This window comes from Hemitrygon akajei, chromosome 27 (assembly GCF_048418815.1).
Source record: "Hemitrygon akajei chromosome 27, sHemAka1.3, whole genome shotgun sequence".
NCBI classification, from domain to species: Eukaryota; Metazoa; Chordata; class Chondrichthyes; order Myliobatiformes; family Dasyatidae; genus Hemitrygon; species Hemitrygon akajei.
In genome coordinates, this window is record NC_133150.1 from 1,591,252 (window position 1) to 1,609,538 (window position 18,287).

Here is an 18,287-nt window from a genome sequence, read left to right on the forward strand (position 1 = left end):
TGTTTTCGAAGTCAATGGGGGTATTTGTGTTGAGTTTTGGGAGTGTGCGTGTACGTTCAGGGTGTTTTGGAGTGAGTGCGGGTGTTCAGGGTGTTTTGGAGTGAGTGCGGGCGTTCAGGGTGTTTTGGAGTGAGTCCGGGCGTTCAGGGTGTGTTGGGAGTGAGTGCGGGCGTTCAGGGTGTTTTGGGAGGGCGTGCGGGCGTTCAGTGTGTTTTGGGAGGGCGTGCGGGCGTTCCGGGTGTTTTGGGAGGGAGTGCAGGCGTTCAGGATATTTTGGGAGTGAGTGCGGGCACTCAGGGTGTTTTGGAGTGAGTTCGGGCGTTCAGCGTGTTTTGGAGTGAGTGCAGGCATTCAGGGTGTTTTGGAGTGAGTGCGGGATTCAGGGGATTTTTTGAGTGAGTGCGGGCGTTCAGGATGTTTTGGGAGTGAGTGCGGGCGTTCAGGGTATTTTTGAAGTGAATGGGGGTGTCTGTGTTGAGTTTTGGGAGTGAGTGTGTGCATTCAGAGTGTTTTGGGAGTGAGTGTGTGCATTCAGAGTGTTTTGGGAGTGAGTTTGGGCACTCAGGGTGTTTTGGAGTGAGTGCGGGCGTTCAAGGGGCTTTGGGAGTGAGTGCAGGTGTTCTCTGGGTTTTGGGAGAGATTACAGGCGTTCAGAGTGTTTTAGAAGTCAATGGGGGTATTTGTGTTGAGTTTTGGGAGTGTGTGTGGGCATTCAGGGACTTTTGGGAGTGAGTGCGGGTATTCACGTTGTTTTGGGAGTGACTGCCGGTGTTCAGGGTGTTTTCGGAGTGAAAGCAGGCATTGAGGGTTTTTTGGGAGTTTGAGTGCGTGCGTTCGGTGTTTTGGGGTGAGTGCGGACATTCAGAGTGTTTTGCGGGTGAGTACAGGTGTTCTCCAGGTTTTAGGAGAGAGTCTGGACGTTTCAGGGTATTTTAGAATTGAATGGGGGTGTTTGTGTTGAGTTTTGGGAGTGTGTGCGCATTCAGGGGGTTTTTGGAATGAGTGCGGGTGTTTTCTGGGTTTGGGGAGAGAGTACGGGCGTTCAGTGTGTTTTAGAAGTGAATAGGGGTGTTTATGTTGATTTTTGGGAGTGAGTGTGTGCGTTCAGAGTGTTTTAGGAGTAAGTGCAGGCGTTCAGGGTGTTTTGGAGTGAGTGCGGGCGTTCAGGGTGTTTTAGAGTGAGTGCGGGCGTTCAGGGTGTTTTGGGAGGGAGTGCGGCCGTTCAGGATGTTTTGGGAGTGTGCGGGCACTCAGGGTGTTTTGGAGTGAGTGCGGGCGTTCAGGGGGTTTGGGAGTGAGTGCAGGTGTTCTCTGGGTTTTGGGAGAGATTACAGGCGTTCAGAGTGTTTCGAAGTCAATGGGGGTATTTGTGTTGAGTTTTGGGAGTGTGCGTGTACGTTCAGGGTGTTTTGGAGTGAGTGCGGGTGTTCAGGGTGTTTTGGAGTGAGTGCGGGCGTTCAGGGTGTTTTGGAGTGAGTCCCGGGCGTTCAGGGTGTGTTGGGAGTGAGTGCGGGCGTTCAGGGTGTTTTGGGAGGGCGTGCGGGCGTTCAGTGTGTTTTGGGAGGGCGTGCGGGCGTTCAGGGTGTTTTGGGAGGGAGTGCAGGCGTTCAGGATATTTTGGAGTGAGTGCGGGCACTCAGGGTGTTTTGGAGTGAGTTCGGGCGTTCAGCGTGTTTTGGAGTGAGTGCAGGCATTCAGGGTGTTTTGGAGTGAGTGCGGGATTCAGGGGATTTTTTGAGTGAGTGCGGGCGTTCAGGATGTTTTGGGAGTGAGTGCGGGCGTTCAGGGTATTTTTGAAGTGAATGGGGGTGTCTGTGTTGAGTTTTGGGAGTGAGTGTGTGCATTCAGAGTGTTTTTGGGAGTGAGTGTGTGCATTCAGAGTGTTTTGGGAGTGAGTTTGGGCACTCAGGGTGTTTTGGAGTGAGTGCGGGCGTTCAAGGGGCTTTGGGAGTGAGTGCAGGTGTTCTCTGGGTTTTGGGAGAGATTACAGGCGTTCAGAGTGTTTTAGAAGTCAATGGGGGTATTTGTGTTGAGTTTTGGGAGTGTGTGTGGGCATTCAGGGACTTTTGGGAGTGAGTGCGGGTATTCACGTTGTTTTGGGAGTGACTGCCGGTGTTCAGGGTGTTTTCGGAGTGAAAGCAGGCATTGAGGGTTTTTGGGAGTTTGAGTGCGTGCGTTCGGTGTTTTGGGGGTGAGTGCGGACATTCAGAGTGTTTTGCGGGTGAGTACAGGTGTTCTCCAGGTTTTAGGAGAGAGTCTGGACGTTCAGGGTATTTTAGAATTGAATGGGGGTGTTTGTGTTGAGTTTTGGGAGTGTGTGCGCATTCAGGGGGTTTTTGGAATGAGTGCGGGTGTTTTCTGGGTTTGGGGAGAGAGTACGGGCGTTCAGTGTGTTTTAGAAGTGAATAGGGGTGTTTATGTTGATTTTTGGGAGTGAGTGTGTGCGTTCAGAGTGTTTTAGGAGTAAGTGCAGGCGTTCAGGGTGTTTTGGAGTGAGTGCGGGCGTTCAGGGTGTTTTAGAGTGAGTGCGGGCGTTCAGGGTGTTTTGGGAGGGAGTGCGGCCGTTCAGGGTGTTTTGGGAGGGAGTGCGGCCGTTCAGGGTGTTTTGGGAGGGAGTGTGGGCATTCGGGGTGTTTTGGGAGTGAGTGCGGGCGTTCAGCGTGTTTTGGGAGGGAGTGCGGGCGTTCAGGGTGTTTTGGGAGTGAGTGCGGGCGTTCAGGGTGTTTTGGGAGTGAGTGTGGGCATTCGGGGCATTTCTCTGTCACCCAGCTCTAAAGTAAAAGAAACAAAAACTAGTTCCTCTTATAAGCACAATGCTCCTGTCCCTCCATTTTCCTCATATTCAACTTTTATAGAACGTGGAACAGTACAGCGCATCTGTTTTTTTAGAGATGGCCTTTTATTCTGAGGTTTTGATTCTCTGGTCTTTTACTTCCCCACAACAGGAATTATCCCGTCTACATCTATGCTGTCTAAGACTTTTAATATTCAAGAGGAGTTAATGAGATCGCTCATTATTATAAACTCCAGCAAGTAAGGCTCAGAGCCATCTAACACTCCTCACAAGGCAAAGCTTTCCTTCCTGGATTCCCCTTCCTTCAGTCCCACCCTCCCCCTCACTCCTACCTCTATCTTCGCCCCCTCCACCCTCAGAGGAGTGGAGGGCAGAGAGTGTCATCTTTCTGTCAGCTTGAACCAGTAAGGCCACAATCCTCTGCCCTCTCGTTTTTCTGTTTTTCACACCATTCTCTGTAAATTCCAAAGTGTTATGTGTGAAAATCCCAGGAGATCAGAGGCACCTGAGGTGTACACACCACCCCATCTGGCACCTACAGTCAAAGTCACTCTGGTCATATTTAGTGGAACAGAAACATAGAAAACCTACAGCACAATACAGGCTCTTTGGCCTGCAATGCCGTGCCGAACATGTACTTACTTTAGAAATTGCCTACCATAGCCCTCTATTTTTCTAAGCTTCATGTACCTATCCAGGGGTCTCTTAAAAGACCCTATTGTATCTGCCTTTACCACTGTAAGGGCAGCTAATTCCAGGCACTCACCACCCACTGCGTTATTAAAAAATATTACCCCTGACATCTCCTCTGTACCTACTTCCAAGCACCTTAAAACTGTGGCCTCTCGTGTTAGCCATTTCAGCCCTGGGAAAAAAAAACCTCTGACTATCCACATGATCAATGCCTCTCATCATCTCATACACCTCTATCAGGTCACCTCTCATCCTCTGCCGCTCCAAGGAGAAAAGGCCAAGTTCACTCAACCATTTCTTTCCCATTCTAATGTTTGATCTGAACAACAACTGAACCTCGACCATATCTGTGTGCTTTTATGCATTGAGTTGCTGCCACATGATTGGCTGATTAGATAATTGCATTAATAACAGGTGTACTGAAAAAAATAGCCATTGTGCATGTTCATGGTCTGCTGCTGTCTCCTACTGCTTCAGGGTTCAGCATGTTATGTCTTCAGAGATGCTTTTCTGCACACCACGTTTATAACGTGTTCCTGTCACCTTCCTTTTGGCTTCATGATTTCCAGCAACTGTGTCCAGAATATCTAATCTCTACCCCAGTTAAAGGGCCTGCTATCCAGCCACGTCATGATGAATCTCCAGTGAACTCGCTGCTGGACAGAATTACGCACAGCAAACTCAGTGCAGTCAAAGCATCAACTTTGAGACTTGCAACATAACCGCAGCTCGAAAACTCCATGTACAAAGAAAAATTGCCAGTTGGTCAGTCAGCATCCATCAAGAGAAAGGAGGAGGAATATCCCCTGATCCTTTGAGCTGCCCCTGACTCCCCCGCACTCCACGCGCACCCCACTCTCCTCAGTGTATGTGTGTGTGTCTCCCTCTCCCCCACCTCCCTCTCCCCACCTCCCTCTCCCCACCTCCCTCTCCCCACCTCCCTCTTCCCACCTCCCTCTCCCCCACCTCCCTCTCCCCCACCTCCCTCTCCCCACCTCCCTCTCCCCCACCTCCCTCTCCCCACCTCCCTCTCCCCACCTCCCTCTCCCCACCTCCCTCTCCCCCACCTCCCTCTCCCCACCTCCCTCTCCCCCCACCTCCCTCTCCCCCACCTCCCTCTCCCCCTCCTCCCCCCTCCCCTCTCCTCCCCCCTCCCCTCTCCTCCCCCCCTCCCCTCTCCTCCCCCCTCCCCTCTCCTCCCCTCCTCCCCTCTCTCTCTCCCCCCCTCCTCCCCAAGAGTAATGGGGAACTTCCCCCCCCCCCCACTGGTTTCCAGGCCTCCAGCAATGCTGGAAAATCCCTTGCATTCCACAGCTGGGGTCCATCAGCACTGGGAATATTTACAACATGACTGTGGACTGACAGAAGATGAGTATAGTTGCCAAGACAGCCCGGAAAGTCTCCCCAGGAACAGATTTGCACTGGGCCGATGATCCCTGTGACCAGCCCAGTACCGCCCTTCCCTCGGGAAAATGTGTTCCTATTGTGGAGCTGGGCTTGGTTCCTGGAAGTCACGGGTTTAATATCCAAACAGTCTGGCAGAATTCTGGAAGATATTTTCAGGCTGTATGCTCCAGTGAAGATGCCAATTTCAAAATGTTTCATGTAATTTCCAGTACACAAGTGTGAGGAATGAAATCATTGTTACTCCGAATCCAATGCAACACAAAAAGAAAACACAATAAGATCATGAACACAAGAATAAAAACACAATAAATGAAGTTCCAAGACATTTATTATCAAAGTATGTATACAGCATTGAGGTTTATCTTTTTGAAGACGGCCACAAAACTAACACAATAGAACCCATTTTAAAAAACCCCATGAGACTGTCAAGTGTCCAAAGATCAAATTGGTCAAATAATCAAACATCACACAGAACATTAACTGCAGAGTCAACAGAAAGTGAGTGGACAGTCTGTAGCCAGTTCAGGTCTGAAGTGCGTACGGATGACCATGGCCGCAACCCACAGCTGTCCAGTCAGGTCAGCACTGAAGCACCTTGATCAAATCGCACAAATGGACAAAAACACACGGGCGTGAACTACAGAACTGCTGAAAGTTAGCAGCCCTTTCTGTTCTGCAGAACTGGCATGAGTCTGATTGGTGGGGGACTGTAAGTATTCCTGAGCCTGTGGCACAACTTGAGGGGAGAGAGGGAGAACAGTCAAACGCAGACAGAAGGCACTGAGCACCTGTTTCGTTTACACTCTCATCCTCAGAGATTTTAATCTTGCTTGATGCTTTAATCATCGCAAAGTAATAGAGCAAAATTCTACCATCAGTTATTAAAAGCGTACACCCCAACGAAGGCCACCCTGGCACTCTCGAGTCTAGTTCGCAGAATTCCCCAGCGGATCACAAAAACACCAAATCACTTAGTTCAAAAGTCCATCCTTAAAAGGGAAATGGCAGACTGCAATTGATCACATGTTAGAAAACTATCTGACAGCTGTCTGCAATATTGGTTGCTGGCACCTTCTTACTCCAACATGCCATATAAATACATAAGGTACCTTCCGTAGACTGATTATATGTCCATAAAGTGACACTAGGCACTCAGGAGTGTCTGTATGTAAGGTGACTCTGACAGAAAATGATAAAGCAATGGTGGTTGGGGATATGGAGTTAGTGGATGAAGGTGTTGATCAGGCTTACTGCTTGTGAAAAGTAACTGCTTTTGAGTCTGCTGGTCTTGGTGTGGATGCAACCTAGCCTGCTCCCTGATTGTATGTACGTTAAGTGATGCTAGGTACAGGAGTGCCTGTTAAAAAGGGTTGTGCCCTCCTGCCAAATGTCTAAGGCTGGACAAGTTGGGACGTCCCACCAGAAGTGCAGGTCTGGCCGGGTCAGGACGTCCTACTGGACATCCAAGTCTGGCCGTGTTGGGACCTCCTGCCAAAGGGACAGCCCACAGAGGTCTTGGTGCGGTCAGGTCAGGGGCTGCCACCAGAGGTCTGGATCAGGCCGGCTTGGGACCTTCCATTAGTTTCCCATTTATCAGATAACATTACGTTGAGTCAGGACCAAGTCCTCACAAAGGGATCAAACTCCTTGTTGGCCCATCACTTTCCATACTACACTGGAACATGTGGGAGCATTTACCTTAGAACAGATGTCACCCAATGTTCTGGGGCTCCATTGTTTTTTGATATGACAGAACAGAAGGGATTAAAGGAGTTGCCTAGCAGTCAAAGTAAAGGAGAATCCGAAGGGATTCTACAGTTAAGAGCAAGGGACAAAATTGGTGCTCTGGAAGGTCAGAATGGTTATCCATGTGTAGAGCCAAAGAGATGGGGGAAATCTTAAATCAATTTTTGCAATGTCTTTGGCAAATTCAACATGACATCCCATCTCCTGAGCTCAATACATTGATTTATGAAGGCCAATGTGCCAAAAGCTTTCTTTATGGCCCTATCTATCTGTGAAACCACTTTTAATGAATTATAGACCTGTATTCCCAGATCCCTTTGTTCTACCACACTCTTCAGTTCCCTACACTGTGTAAGACCTATCCTGGTTGGTCATACCAAAGTGGAAAATCTTGTACTTGTCTGCATTATATTCCATCAGCCATTTTCTAGCTGATGCAGATCTCTCTGCAACCCATGATGGTCTTCCTCACTGTCCACTACACCCCCAACCTCATGTAATCCACAAATTTGCTAATCCAGTTACCAACATTATTATTGATTTAGATGACAAACAACAAAGAACACAACACCGATCTGTGAGGCACACCACTAGTCACAGGCCTCCGATCAGGGGGGCAGCCCTCTATTGGATTGGGTTAAAATGCCACACATGTGGCAGCTTAGCAAGGTGAGAGTCCATGGTATCATAGGAAAGATTCTAGCAAGGCTAGAGCATTGACTGATGGCAGGAGACAAAGAGTGGGAATAAAGGGATTGGCTGCCTGTGACATGTCAATGATTTGTGTCAAAGTTTGCAGACGATATGAAGATAGGTGGAGGGGCAGGTCATGTTGAGCAAACAGGGAGGCTGCGGAAGGAATTAGGAGAATGGACGAAGAGGTAGATGGAATATAGTGTCGGGAAGTGTATGGTGATGCACTTTGCTCCTGTATCTCCTCCCTGATGGTAGTAATGAGAAGAGGGCATGTCCTAGATCATGGGTATTCTTCTCTTTGGTAAACTATCATGCAGTTTTATAAGAAAGTCAGCTGGTCAGTTGTTCCAAGCATCTTGGAGAATTTCTCACAGTTCTTCTGCAGACTTTGGCTGTCGTGTTTGCTTCTGTCTCTCCAGGTAATCCCAGACAGCCTCAATGATGTTGATATCAGGGCTCTGTGGAGGCCAGACTATTTGAAACCTATTTAAAAATGTAGTGTGCCTAAGAGTTTTGCATAGAACTGTAAATATTTCAGATGGGTAGAAGAGAGACCCTGATGATCCTGTAGGGACGTGGTCAGATATCTCGCAATTCCCATACCAGACTGAATCATGCCTCATTTTCCACTTTGAATCTATTTCCTTGCTCTCACCCAGATCTCTCAATGTGATTTTTTTGTTTCAGATGAGCTCCGCAAACTCCTCCCCTGGACCAAATCCCTTATCCACAATCCCATTCCCTAAATAGCGAGATGAAGTCCTGCTGTTAGTGGGCATAATTTTAAAATGATTGGAGGAAATTATGGAGGGGATTCAGAGGTGGGTTTTTACAGAGTGGTGGGTGCACGGAACATGTTGTCAGGGGTGGTGGTGAGGGCAGATACTCCTTCGGAGTTCAATGCCAGCTTCCTTGTTAAGGAATCTGTACATCCTCCATGTGGAATGTGTGAGTTTTCTCCCACATTCCAAAGATGTACAGGTTAGTAGATAACTTGGTCATTGTAAATTGTCTTGTGATTAGGTTAGGGTTAAATCAGGGGTTGCTGGGCGGTGTGGCTCGAAAGGCCTATTTCGTACTGTGTCTGTAAATCAAATGAAATCAATTCAGAGACTTTTAAGAGATTCTTAGATGGACACATGGATGAAAGAAAAATGGAGAGCTATGTGGGAGGGAAGGTTTAGATTGATCTTGGTGAGGATTAAAGGTCAGCACAAAATTGTGGGCCGAAGGGCCTGTACTGTTTTCCACGTTCATACATATTTTTACAAATATGTCCTACATTGTTTCTTTGAGAAATTCCTCGTAATAAGAGGTTCTTAGATAGGCACATGGATGGTAGAAAAATGGAGTGCCTTATGGGAGGGAAGAGTGAGATTGGGCTTGGAAAGGGTTAAAGGGTTTACCTGGACTGTACTTTATCACTGTGCTATGTTATTTTTGAATGACTTACTGTGTGCGTGTTCTGGCACCCTGACTGCATCAGCTGAAGTCCGTGCAAATTAAACATCGTGAACCATGATCCTTTCACCTCTAACATTAACCAACACTGACTCATAATCCAGGAAGCATCTGAGCTATCAGTCTCATTTCTACTAAATGCTGTTTAGAATGTTGAATTATTCAATTTGTAGTACGCTTGCCAAAGGTTGAATAGCAAATAGCTGTGGAGAGAGGCCCTGGGGAAAACCCCATGTGCTGATTACTCTTATAAAGAAAAGCACAGGACAGGAGATTGCAGAGTCTCAGAGACCAGGCAGGAAGATCAGAGTCTGGGAGACTGGGCTGGAGGTTGCACAGGCTGGGAGACTGGGCAGGGGATCCCAGAGGCTGGGGCAAACTAGTCAGACAGAACATTCCTGAGACCAAGGGCAATGCCAGATGTAAAATCAACAAGTTTGCAATGGAAGTTTACCAAATGCATGCACTGTATTTCAAAAGCAGGCATCGAAAGGACCATTTCTGAGAAAGAATCAAAACCCGAGAAGGATTTGTCCCGGTGTTCCAGCCAGTTCTTCTTCGAATACCTGGTGGTTGTTTCGCTAAAGAAATCTGGTGATGTGTATGAGCCACAGATCGCTTACCAGTTTCCAAAGGTACGTTGCTGAATCTAGTTGTCACATCCTGTCAATCATCCTCTCTCTCGACTGAGAGAGGAAGTGAAGTGTGTTGTTGAGTAATCTGTGTCGTGAAGATTGCTCAGTAACTTCCTTCTGGGTGTCAATTCTTTTGAAATGGGTTTAAGTGAAATGAGGTATCAATCTACAGGAGCAATACTTAGAAATAGTAGCTGTTGGAGTGTATCAGAGCCCATGGTATTACAAGAAAAGTGTGAGCATGGATAGAAGATTGGCTGATTGGCAGGGGACAAAGAGTCAGAATATAAGGGGCCTACTCTGGTTGGCTGTCAGTAACAAGTGGTGTTCCACAGGGGTCATTTTTGAAACCATTTCTTTTCGCATTATATGTCAATGATTTAGGTGATGGAATTGATGGTTTTGTAGTCATGCTTGCTGATGATACACAAATTGGTGTGGGGGGGGGGGGGTTGGTAGTATTGAGGAAGCAGGGAGGCCGAAGGAGATTTCAAAGGTACATATAAGCTCAATGTACCTAAGAGTGCCTTAAAAGACCCTGTTGTATCTACCTCCACCACCATCATCAGCAGACCATTCCACGCACCCACCACTCTCTGCTTAAAAAAAATTTACCCCTGACATCCTCCTTGTACCTCCTTCTAAGCACCTTAAAACTGTGCCCTCGTGTTTTAGCCATTTCAGCGCTGGGAAAAAGCCTCTGGCTGTCTACATGATCAATGCCCTTCGTCATTTTATACACCTCTATCAGGTCACCCCTCATCCTCCATTGCTCCAAGGAGAAAAGGCCAAGTTCACTCAACCTATTCTCATAAGGCATTCTCCCCAATCCAGGCAATATCTTTGTAAATCTCCTCTGCACTCTCTCCTTAATATTCACATCCTTCCTGTAGTGAGGTGACCAGAACTGAACACAGTGCTCTAAATGGAGGTCTAGCTAAGGTCATATATAGCTGTAACATTACCTCACGGCTCTTGAACTCAATCCCATGGTTGATTAAGGCTAACACACCATATGTCTTCTTAATAACACAGTGAACCTGTGCAGCAGCTTTCAGTATCCTATGGACACGGACCCCAAGATTGTGCTGATCTTCACACTTGCCAAGAGTCTTACCATTAATATTATATTCTGTCTTCAAATTTGACCTACCAAAATGAACCACTTTACACTTATCTGGGTTGAACTCCATCGGCCACTTCTCAGCCTAGTTCTGCATCCTATTGATGTCCGGCTGTAACCTCTGACAACCCTCCACACTATCCACAACACCCCCAACTTTTGTGTCATCAGCAAACTTACTACCCACCCTTCTACTTCCTCATCCAGGAACTTAGATTGGGAGAACTGGCAAAGAAGTGGCATATGGGTAAATTAATGGAAAGTATTCTTAAGATGGTATATTTAATTATTTGGATAGAAAGGGTCTGATTAGGAATAGTCAACATAGATTTGTGCGTGGAAGGTCATGTTTGACAAATCTTACTGAATTTTTTGAAGATGTTACTAGGAAAGTTGACGAGGGTAAAGCAGTGGATGTTGTCTATATGGATTTCAGTAAGGCCATTGACAAGGTTCCACACAGAAGGTTAGTTAGGAAGGTTCAATAGTTAGGTATTAATATTGAAGTAGTAAAATGGATTCAACAGTGGCTGCATGGGAGATGCCAGAGAGTAGTGGTGGATAACTGTTTGTCAGGTGGGAGGCCGGTGACTAGTGGTGTGCCACAGGGATCTGTACTGGGTCCAATGTTGTTTGTCATATACATTAATGATCTGGATGATGGGGTGGTAAATTGGATTAGTAAGTATGCAGATGATACTAAGATAGGTGGCATTGTGGATAATGAAGTATGTTTTCAAAGCTTGCAGAGAGACTTAGGACAGTTAGAAGAGTGGGCTGAAAGATGGCAGATGGAGTTTAATGCTGATAAGTGTGAGGTGCTACATTTTGGTAGGAATAATCAAAATAGGACATACATGGTAAATGGTAGGGCATTGAGGAATGTAGTAGAACAGAGTGATCTAGGAATAATGGTGCATCGTTCCCTGAAGGTGGAATCTCATGTGGATAGGGTGGTGAAGAAAGCTTTCGGTATGCTGGCCTTTATAAATCAGAGCATTGAGTATAGGAGTTGGGATGTAATGTTAAAATTGTACAAGGAATTGGTAAGGCCAAATTTGAAGTATTGTGTACAGTTCTGGTCACCGAATTATAGGAAAGATGTCAACAAAATAGAGTACAGAGAAGATTTACTAGAATGTTACCTGGGTTTCAGCACCTAAGTTACAGAGAAAAGTTGAACAAGTTAGGTCTTTATTCTTTGGAGCATAGAAGGTTGAGGGGGGACTTGATAGAGGTATTTAAAATTTTGAGGGGGATAGATAGAGTTGACATGGATAGGCTTTTTCTATTGAGAGTAGGGGAGATTTAAATAAGAGGACATGATTTGAGAGTTAAGGGGCAAAAGTTTAGGAGTAACATGAGGGGAAACGACTTTACTCAGAGAGTGGTAGCTGTGTGGAACGAGCTTCCAGTAGAAGTGATAGAGGTTCGATATTGTCATTTAAAAATAAAATTGAATAGGTATATGGACAGGAAAGGAATGGAGGGTTATGGGCTGAATGCAGGTCGGTGGGACTAGGTGAAAGTAGGCGTTGGGCACGGACTAGAAGGGCCGAGATGGCCTGTAGTTGTTATATGGAAGATAATGTTGAGAAGTAAATAGTCATGAACTTTCATAGAAAGAATAAAGGCATATCTACTGAAACTTGGCTGCAGGAGGGGCAGGACTGGCAGTTCAATGTTCCTGTGTTCCGATGTTTCAGACGTGATAGAGGCAGAGGGATGAAGGGTGGGGGAGTGGCTTTGCTAGTCAGGGAAAATATTACAGCAGTGCTTTGGCAGGACAGATTAGAGGGCTTGTCTACTGAGGCCATATGGGTGGAGCTGAGAAACAGGAAAGGTATGACCACATTAATAGGGTTGTATTGTAGACCACCCAATAGTCAGCGAGAATTGGAGGAGCAAATCTGCAGAGAGATAACAGACAACTGCAGGAGACAGAAAGTTGTGATAGTAGGGGATTTTAATTTTCCACATATTGATTGGGACTCCCATACTGTTAAAGGTCTAGATGGGTTAGAGTTTGTGAAATGTGTTCAGGAAAGTTTTCTAAATCAATATATAGATGTACCAACTAGGGAGGATGCAATATTAGATCTCCTATTAGGAAATGAATTAGGGCAGGTGACAGAAGTGTGTGTAGGGGAACACTTTGGTTCCAGTGATCATAACGTCATTAGTTTCAACTTGATCATGGATAAAGATAGATCTGGTCCTCAGGTTGAAGTTCTAAACTGGAAAAAGGCCGAATTTGAAGAAATTAGAAAGGATCTAAAAAGCGTAGATTGGGACAGGTTGTTCTCTGGTGAGGATGTGATTGGTAAGTGGGAGGCCTTCAAAGGAGAAATTTTGAGAGTGCAGAGTTTGTATGTTCCTGTCAGGGTTAAAGGCAAAATGAATAAGAATAAGGAACCTTGGTTCTCGAGGGATATTGGAACTCTGATAAAGAAGAAGAGAGAGATGTATAACATGTATAGACAACAGGGAGGAAATAAGATGCTTGAGGAGTATAAAAAGAGTAAGAAAATATTTAAGAAAGAAATCAGGAGGGTTAAAAGAAGACATGAGGTTGCTTTGGCAGTCAGGGTGAAGGATAACCCTAAGAGCTTCTACAGGTATGTTAAGAGCAAAAGGATAGTAAGGGATAAAATTGGTCCTCTTGAAGATCAGAGTGGTCGGCTATGTATGGAACCAAAAGAAATGCAAGAGATATTAAATGGGTTTTTTGCATCTGTATTTACTAAGGAAACTGGAATGGAGTCTATGGAAACAAGGCAAACAAGTAGGGAGGCCATGGAACTTCTACAGATTAAAGAGGAGGAGGTGCTTGCTGTCTTGAGGCAAATCAGAGGAGATAAATCCCCAGGACCTGACAGGGTATTCCCTCGGACCTTGAGGGAGACTAGTGTTGAAATTGCAGGGGCCCTGGCAGAAATATTTAAAATGTCGATATCCACGGGTCAGGTGCCGGAGGATTGGAGGATAGCTCATGTATTTCCGTTGTTTAAAAAGGGCTCAAAAAGTAAGCCGGGAAATTATAGGCCGGTGAGTTTGACATCGGTAGTAGGTAAATTATTGGAAGGAATACTAAGAGATAGGATCTACAAGTATTTGGATAGACAGGGACTTATTAGAAACAATCAGCATGGCTTTGTGCATGGTAGGTCATGTTTAACAAAACTATTAGAGTTTTTTGAAGAAGTTACCAGGAAAGTGGATGAAGGGAAGGCAGTGGATGTTGTCTACATGGAATTCAGTAAGGCCTTTGACAAGGTCCTGCATGGGAGGTTAGTTAGGAAGATACAGTCGCTAGGTATACATGGAGAGGTAGTAAATTGGATTAGACATTGGCTCAATGGAAGAAGCCAGAGAGTGGTAGTGGAGGATTGCTACTCTGAGTGGAGGCCTGTGACTAGAGGTGTACCACAGGGATCAGTGCTGGGTCCATAATTATTTGTCATCTATATCAATGATCTGGATGATAATGTGGCAAATTGGATCAGCAAATTTGCTGATGATACAAAGATTGGAGGTGTAGTGGACAGTGAGGAAGGTTTTCAAAGCCTGCAGAGGGATTTGGACCAGATGGAGGAATGGGCAGAAAAATGGCAGATGGAGTTTAATGTGGACAAGTGTGAGGTATTGCTCTTCGGAAGGTCAAACCAAGGTAGAACGTACAAGGTAAATGGTAGGACACTGAGGAGTGCAGTAGAACAGAGGGATCTGGGAGTACAGATACATAATTCCCTAAAAGTGGCATCACAAGTAGATAGGGTTGTAAAGAGAGCTTTTGGTACATTGGCCTTTATAAATCAAAGTATTGAGTATAAGAGTTGGAATGTAATGGTGAGGTTGTATAAGACATTCGTGAGACCGAATTTGGAGTATTGTGTGCAGTTTTGGTCACCTAATTACAGGAAGGATATTAATAAGGTTGAAAGAGTGCAGAGAAGGTTTACAAGGCTGTTGCCGGGACTTGAGAAACTGAGTTACAGAGAAAGGTTGAATAGGTTAGGACTTTATTCCCTGGAGCATAGGAGAATGAGGAGTGATTTGATGGAGGTGTATAAAATTATGATGGGTATAGATAGAGTGAACGCAAACAGGCTTTTTCTACTGAGGCCAGGGGAGAAAAAGAACTAGAGGTCATGGGTTAAGGGTGAAGGGGGAGAAGTTTAAAGGGAACATTAGGGGGGGCTTCTTCACGCAGAGTGTGGTGGGAGTGTGGAATGAGCTGCCAGATGAAGTGGTGAATGCGGGCTCACTTTTGACATTTAAGAAAAACTTGGACAGGTATATGGGTGAGAGGGGTTTGGAGGTTTATGGCCCAGGTGCAGGTCAGTGGGAATAGGCAGAAAAACGGTTCAGCACAGCCAAGAAGGGCCAAAAGGCCTGTTTCTGTGCTGTAATGTTCTATGGTTCTATTTTCTAAATGGGGAGCAAATTCAAAAATCAGAGGTGCAAAGGGACTTGGGAGTCCTCATGCAGGTTAAATTGCAGGTTGAGTTGATGGTAAGGAAGGCAAATGCAATGTTAGCATTCATTTCGAGAGGACTAGGATAAAAGAGCAAGGATGTGGTGCTGAGGCTTTATAAGACATTGGGCAAACCATACTTGGTGTATTGTGAGCAGTTTTAGACCCCTTATATAAGAAAAGACGTGAGGGTCCAGAGGAGGTTCACGAGAATGATTTCAGGAATGTAAATTCAGATTCAGTTTATTGTCATTTAGAAACCACAAATACAATGCAGTTAAAAAATGAGACAACGTTCCTCCAGAATGATATCAGAAAAGCATATGACAAAACAGATTACACCAGAAAATCCACAATAACGTTTGGCAATCCCCAATCAAGAGTCCGGAGAGGCTGCTGCGTATTAATATTGTGCTACCATCTTTGCATGTTCCCCGGAAAGGAGCTCCAAATCCACCAGACAAAACAAGACCAAAAACTAAAGCTACAAGACCTGCACAAAACCACGTAGTTACAACAGTGCAAACAATAGCATAATTGATAAAAAACAGACCATGGGCACAGTAAAAATAATCCAAAGATGTTAAAGGACTATAAGTTCAAAAGAAATCACCACAAATGTTATATATATGAGGAGCATTTGATGGCTCTGGGCCTGTATTCACTGGAGTTTAGAAGAATGAGGGAAACACATTGAAACCTATTGAATATTGAAAGGTCTAGATGGAGTGGGTGTGGAGAGGATGTTTCCTAAAGTGGGGGAGTCCAGGACCAGAAAGCACAGCCTCAGATTAGAAGCTCATCCCTTTGAACAGAGGTGAGGAGGAATTTCTCTCAGCCAGAGAGTGGTGAATCTGTGGAATTCTTGCCACAGAAAGTGATGGAGGTCGTCATTTAGTATATTTAAAGCACAGGTTGACAGGTTCTTGATTAGTCAAGACGTCAAAGGCTATGGGAAGAAGGCTGGAGGATGGAGTTGAGAGAGATGATGGATTGGTGGAGCAGACTTAATAGTCCAAATGGTGCAATTCTGCTCCTATGTCTAATGGTCTTAAGGTAAGGATTCTTAATGATAGGTGCCTCCTCCTTTTGAAGATGTGCTCAGTGATGAGGAGGCTTGTGCTCACTGAATCTACAACCCTCCATTTCTGTGCATTAGACATTCCATACCTGGCAGTGATGCATGCAGTCAGAATGCTGTCTACATTACATCTGTGGTAAAAGGGAGAGCTGTGTAGAACAGTGGTCACCAACCTTTTTAAGCCCAAGATCCCCTACCTCGGCCTTAGTGAAAGGCAAGATCGACCTACTAAATCAGTCAGTCACACGCATGCACACCAGGTAGAAAAGACTGGAAGTAAAATCCCGCAACCCGGAAGTAGAAATAACGTATGTACACTAGGGGTCACCACCCATTTTTGCACCATGGACCGGTTTAATATTGACAATGTTTTTGCGGACCGGCCAACACGGTGGTGTTAAACACAATCGGAATACAGCGATACTCAAAGAGGGTTCCTTATGTCCAGTCTATTCCGCAATTTACTTTACGTGGCTCTCAGCACTTAGCTTCTGTCAGGCTTGCTCACGTTTTTTCCATTGAAAAAACTGTGTGGGTTTGTCTTTAAGTGCAGGGTGCTTGGACTCAGGGTACCGAAGCAGTTTTGAGGGTTTCATTGCCTCATTAGACAGCCTCCGGGCCCGAACTCCAGCCTCCCGCCTGCCCGCCGCCAGTTGCCTTGGCCAGGTGCGGCTGGTCATGGGTGGGGTGAGAGGACAAGGTAAGGGCCAAAGGACCCGTGCCGGAGCCGCAGTGGTCACAGTCCAGAGAGACCGACTGAGCAAGGTGTGCGAAAGGGCGCCCACCCCCCTCCCTTGTAGGTAGGTAGGATCTATCGGCCATCACAAGTTTGGCTGGAGGGATGACTTTCAGTAGATCACAGCGAGGTAACTGCTCTGCTACTTACGAAACCTTGAGCCCGAATTAGGTCGTCTGCGAATATTCTGGCACCGGGTTCACCACGAACATTCGGTGTGCTAAACAGGTTTAGAGGCGGCGCCCATCTGTCTGCACTCCAGGCCAGTAGCAACGGCACTTCCCGCCGGCCGGTTACCCGAGGCCAACCAGTGATCCCTGGTGCGAGGGGATCACTGCGTTTAGGCAACTGATGAACTCGCATACTTTCAAGTTCAACAGTGGGCATCACAGGGAATGAGGAAAGGTGCAACTGACTCATATCGTTTCATATCACCAAATCATATCGCTTCCTCTGAATTACACTGTGTAGTGCGTGGCGGGGGAGTTACACGCATGCGCACTGGGCAGAAAGAATGGAACTAAAACCCTGCAACCCGGAAACAATCTCTCAACAGTATTTGTGTATTTATTTTTCATTTTTTTCGGGATCTACTGGGAAAGTCTCAAAGATCGACCAGTTGATTGCAATTGACAGGTTGGCGACCACTAGTGTAGAAGGATAGGGTCAGATTGATCTTAGGGGAAGCTGAGTGTTCAGCACAACATCTTGAAGGGCTGTACTGTTCTATGTTCTATGCTAACTCCTAATGAAATAAAGCAGTTGGCCTTTGTGACTGCATCTCAGTGTTGGCTCCCAGGTATCAGGTGTTTGTAAGAGTATTTAGGGGTTGTAAGAGTCCATGTTGCTTATTGCCAGAGTTTTTTGTATCCCATTCAGAGGGAGAACCTGATCCGTTCTCAGAAGGAGGAAGAGGAAAGTCTCCTCAGAGCGATCCCGCTGTTCTGCTTTCCCGACGGCAACACGTGGGCCCCACTCACCGAGTACGAAAGGTCTGTACACGTCTCCTTCACAGTCTGGCAATTCCTCCAGCGACACCAACCTCCCTGCCTCTTATGCACACTTGAGAGTTTCTAGCCAGCCCCAGGATGGCCCACAGTATTTACAAAAGGGAAGTGTGTTCAAGATTGTGTAATATCATTTCCTATATGCAAGTGTAAGGAAAGCAAAATACAAAAGAGAAAGTGAGAAAGCAGGGTAAGATGGTGGGCACAGGGGTGAAGTAAAGAGCTGGAAATGGATTGGTGGAAGAGAAAGGGCTGGAGAAGGTGAATTCTGAGAGGAAAGGACAGACCATGGAAGAAAAGGAATGGGGAGGAGCACCATAGAGAGCTGGTGGGCACGTAAAAAGATGAGAGAGGAAAACAGGAATGGGGAATGGCAAAGGAGAAGGTAGGAGGCGGGGGAGAGCAGTTACCAGAAGTTTATGCCATCAGGT

General features: G+C 46.0%; 1 protein-coding gene across 2 annotated transcripts in view; it reads left to right on the plus strand.

Moving 5' to 3' along the window:
- Positions 1 to 9,034: 9,034 nt before the first annotated feature.
- The window catches only part of LOC140717082 (DENN domain-containing protein 2D-like), a 105,850-nt gene continuing 96,597 nt past the window's right edge, over positions 9,035 to 18,287 (plus strand). Inside the window, exons 1-2 of one of the 2 annotated variants that reach the window (XM_073030263.1) lie at positions 9,035 to 9,432; positions 17,729 to 17,841. In XM_073030263.1, the coding sequence (XP_072886364.1) occupies positions 9,211 to 9,432; positions 17,729 to 17,841 (335 nt within the window). In that variant the 5' untranslated portion in view covers positions 9,035 to 9,210. The remainder of the gene's footprint in view (positions 9,433 to 17,728; positions 17,842 to 18,287) is intronic. The other variant, XM_073030262.1, reaches the window with a different exon arrangement.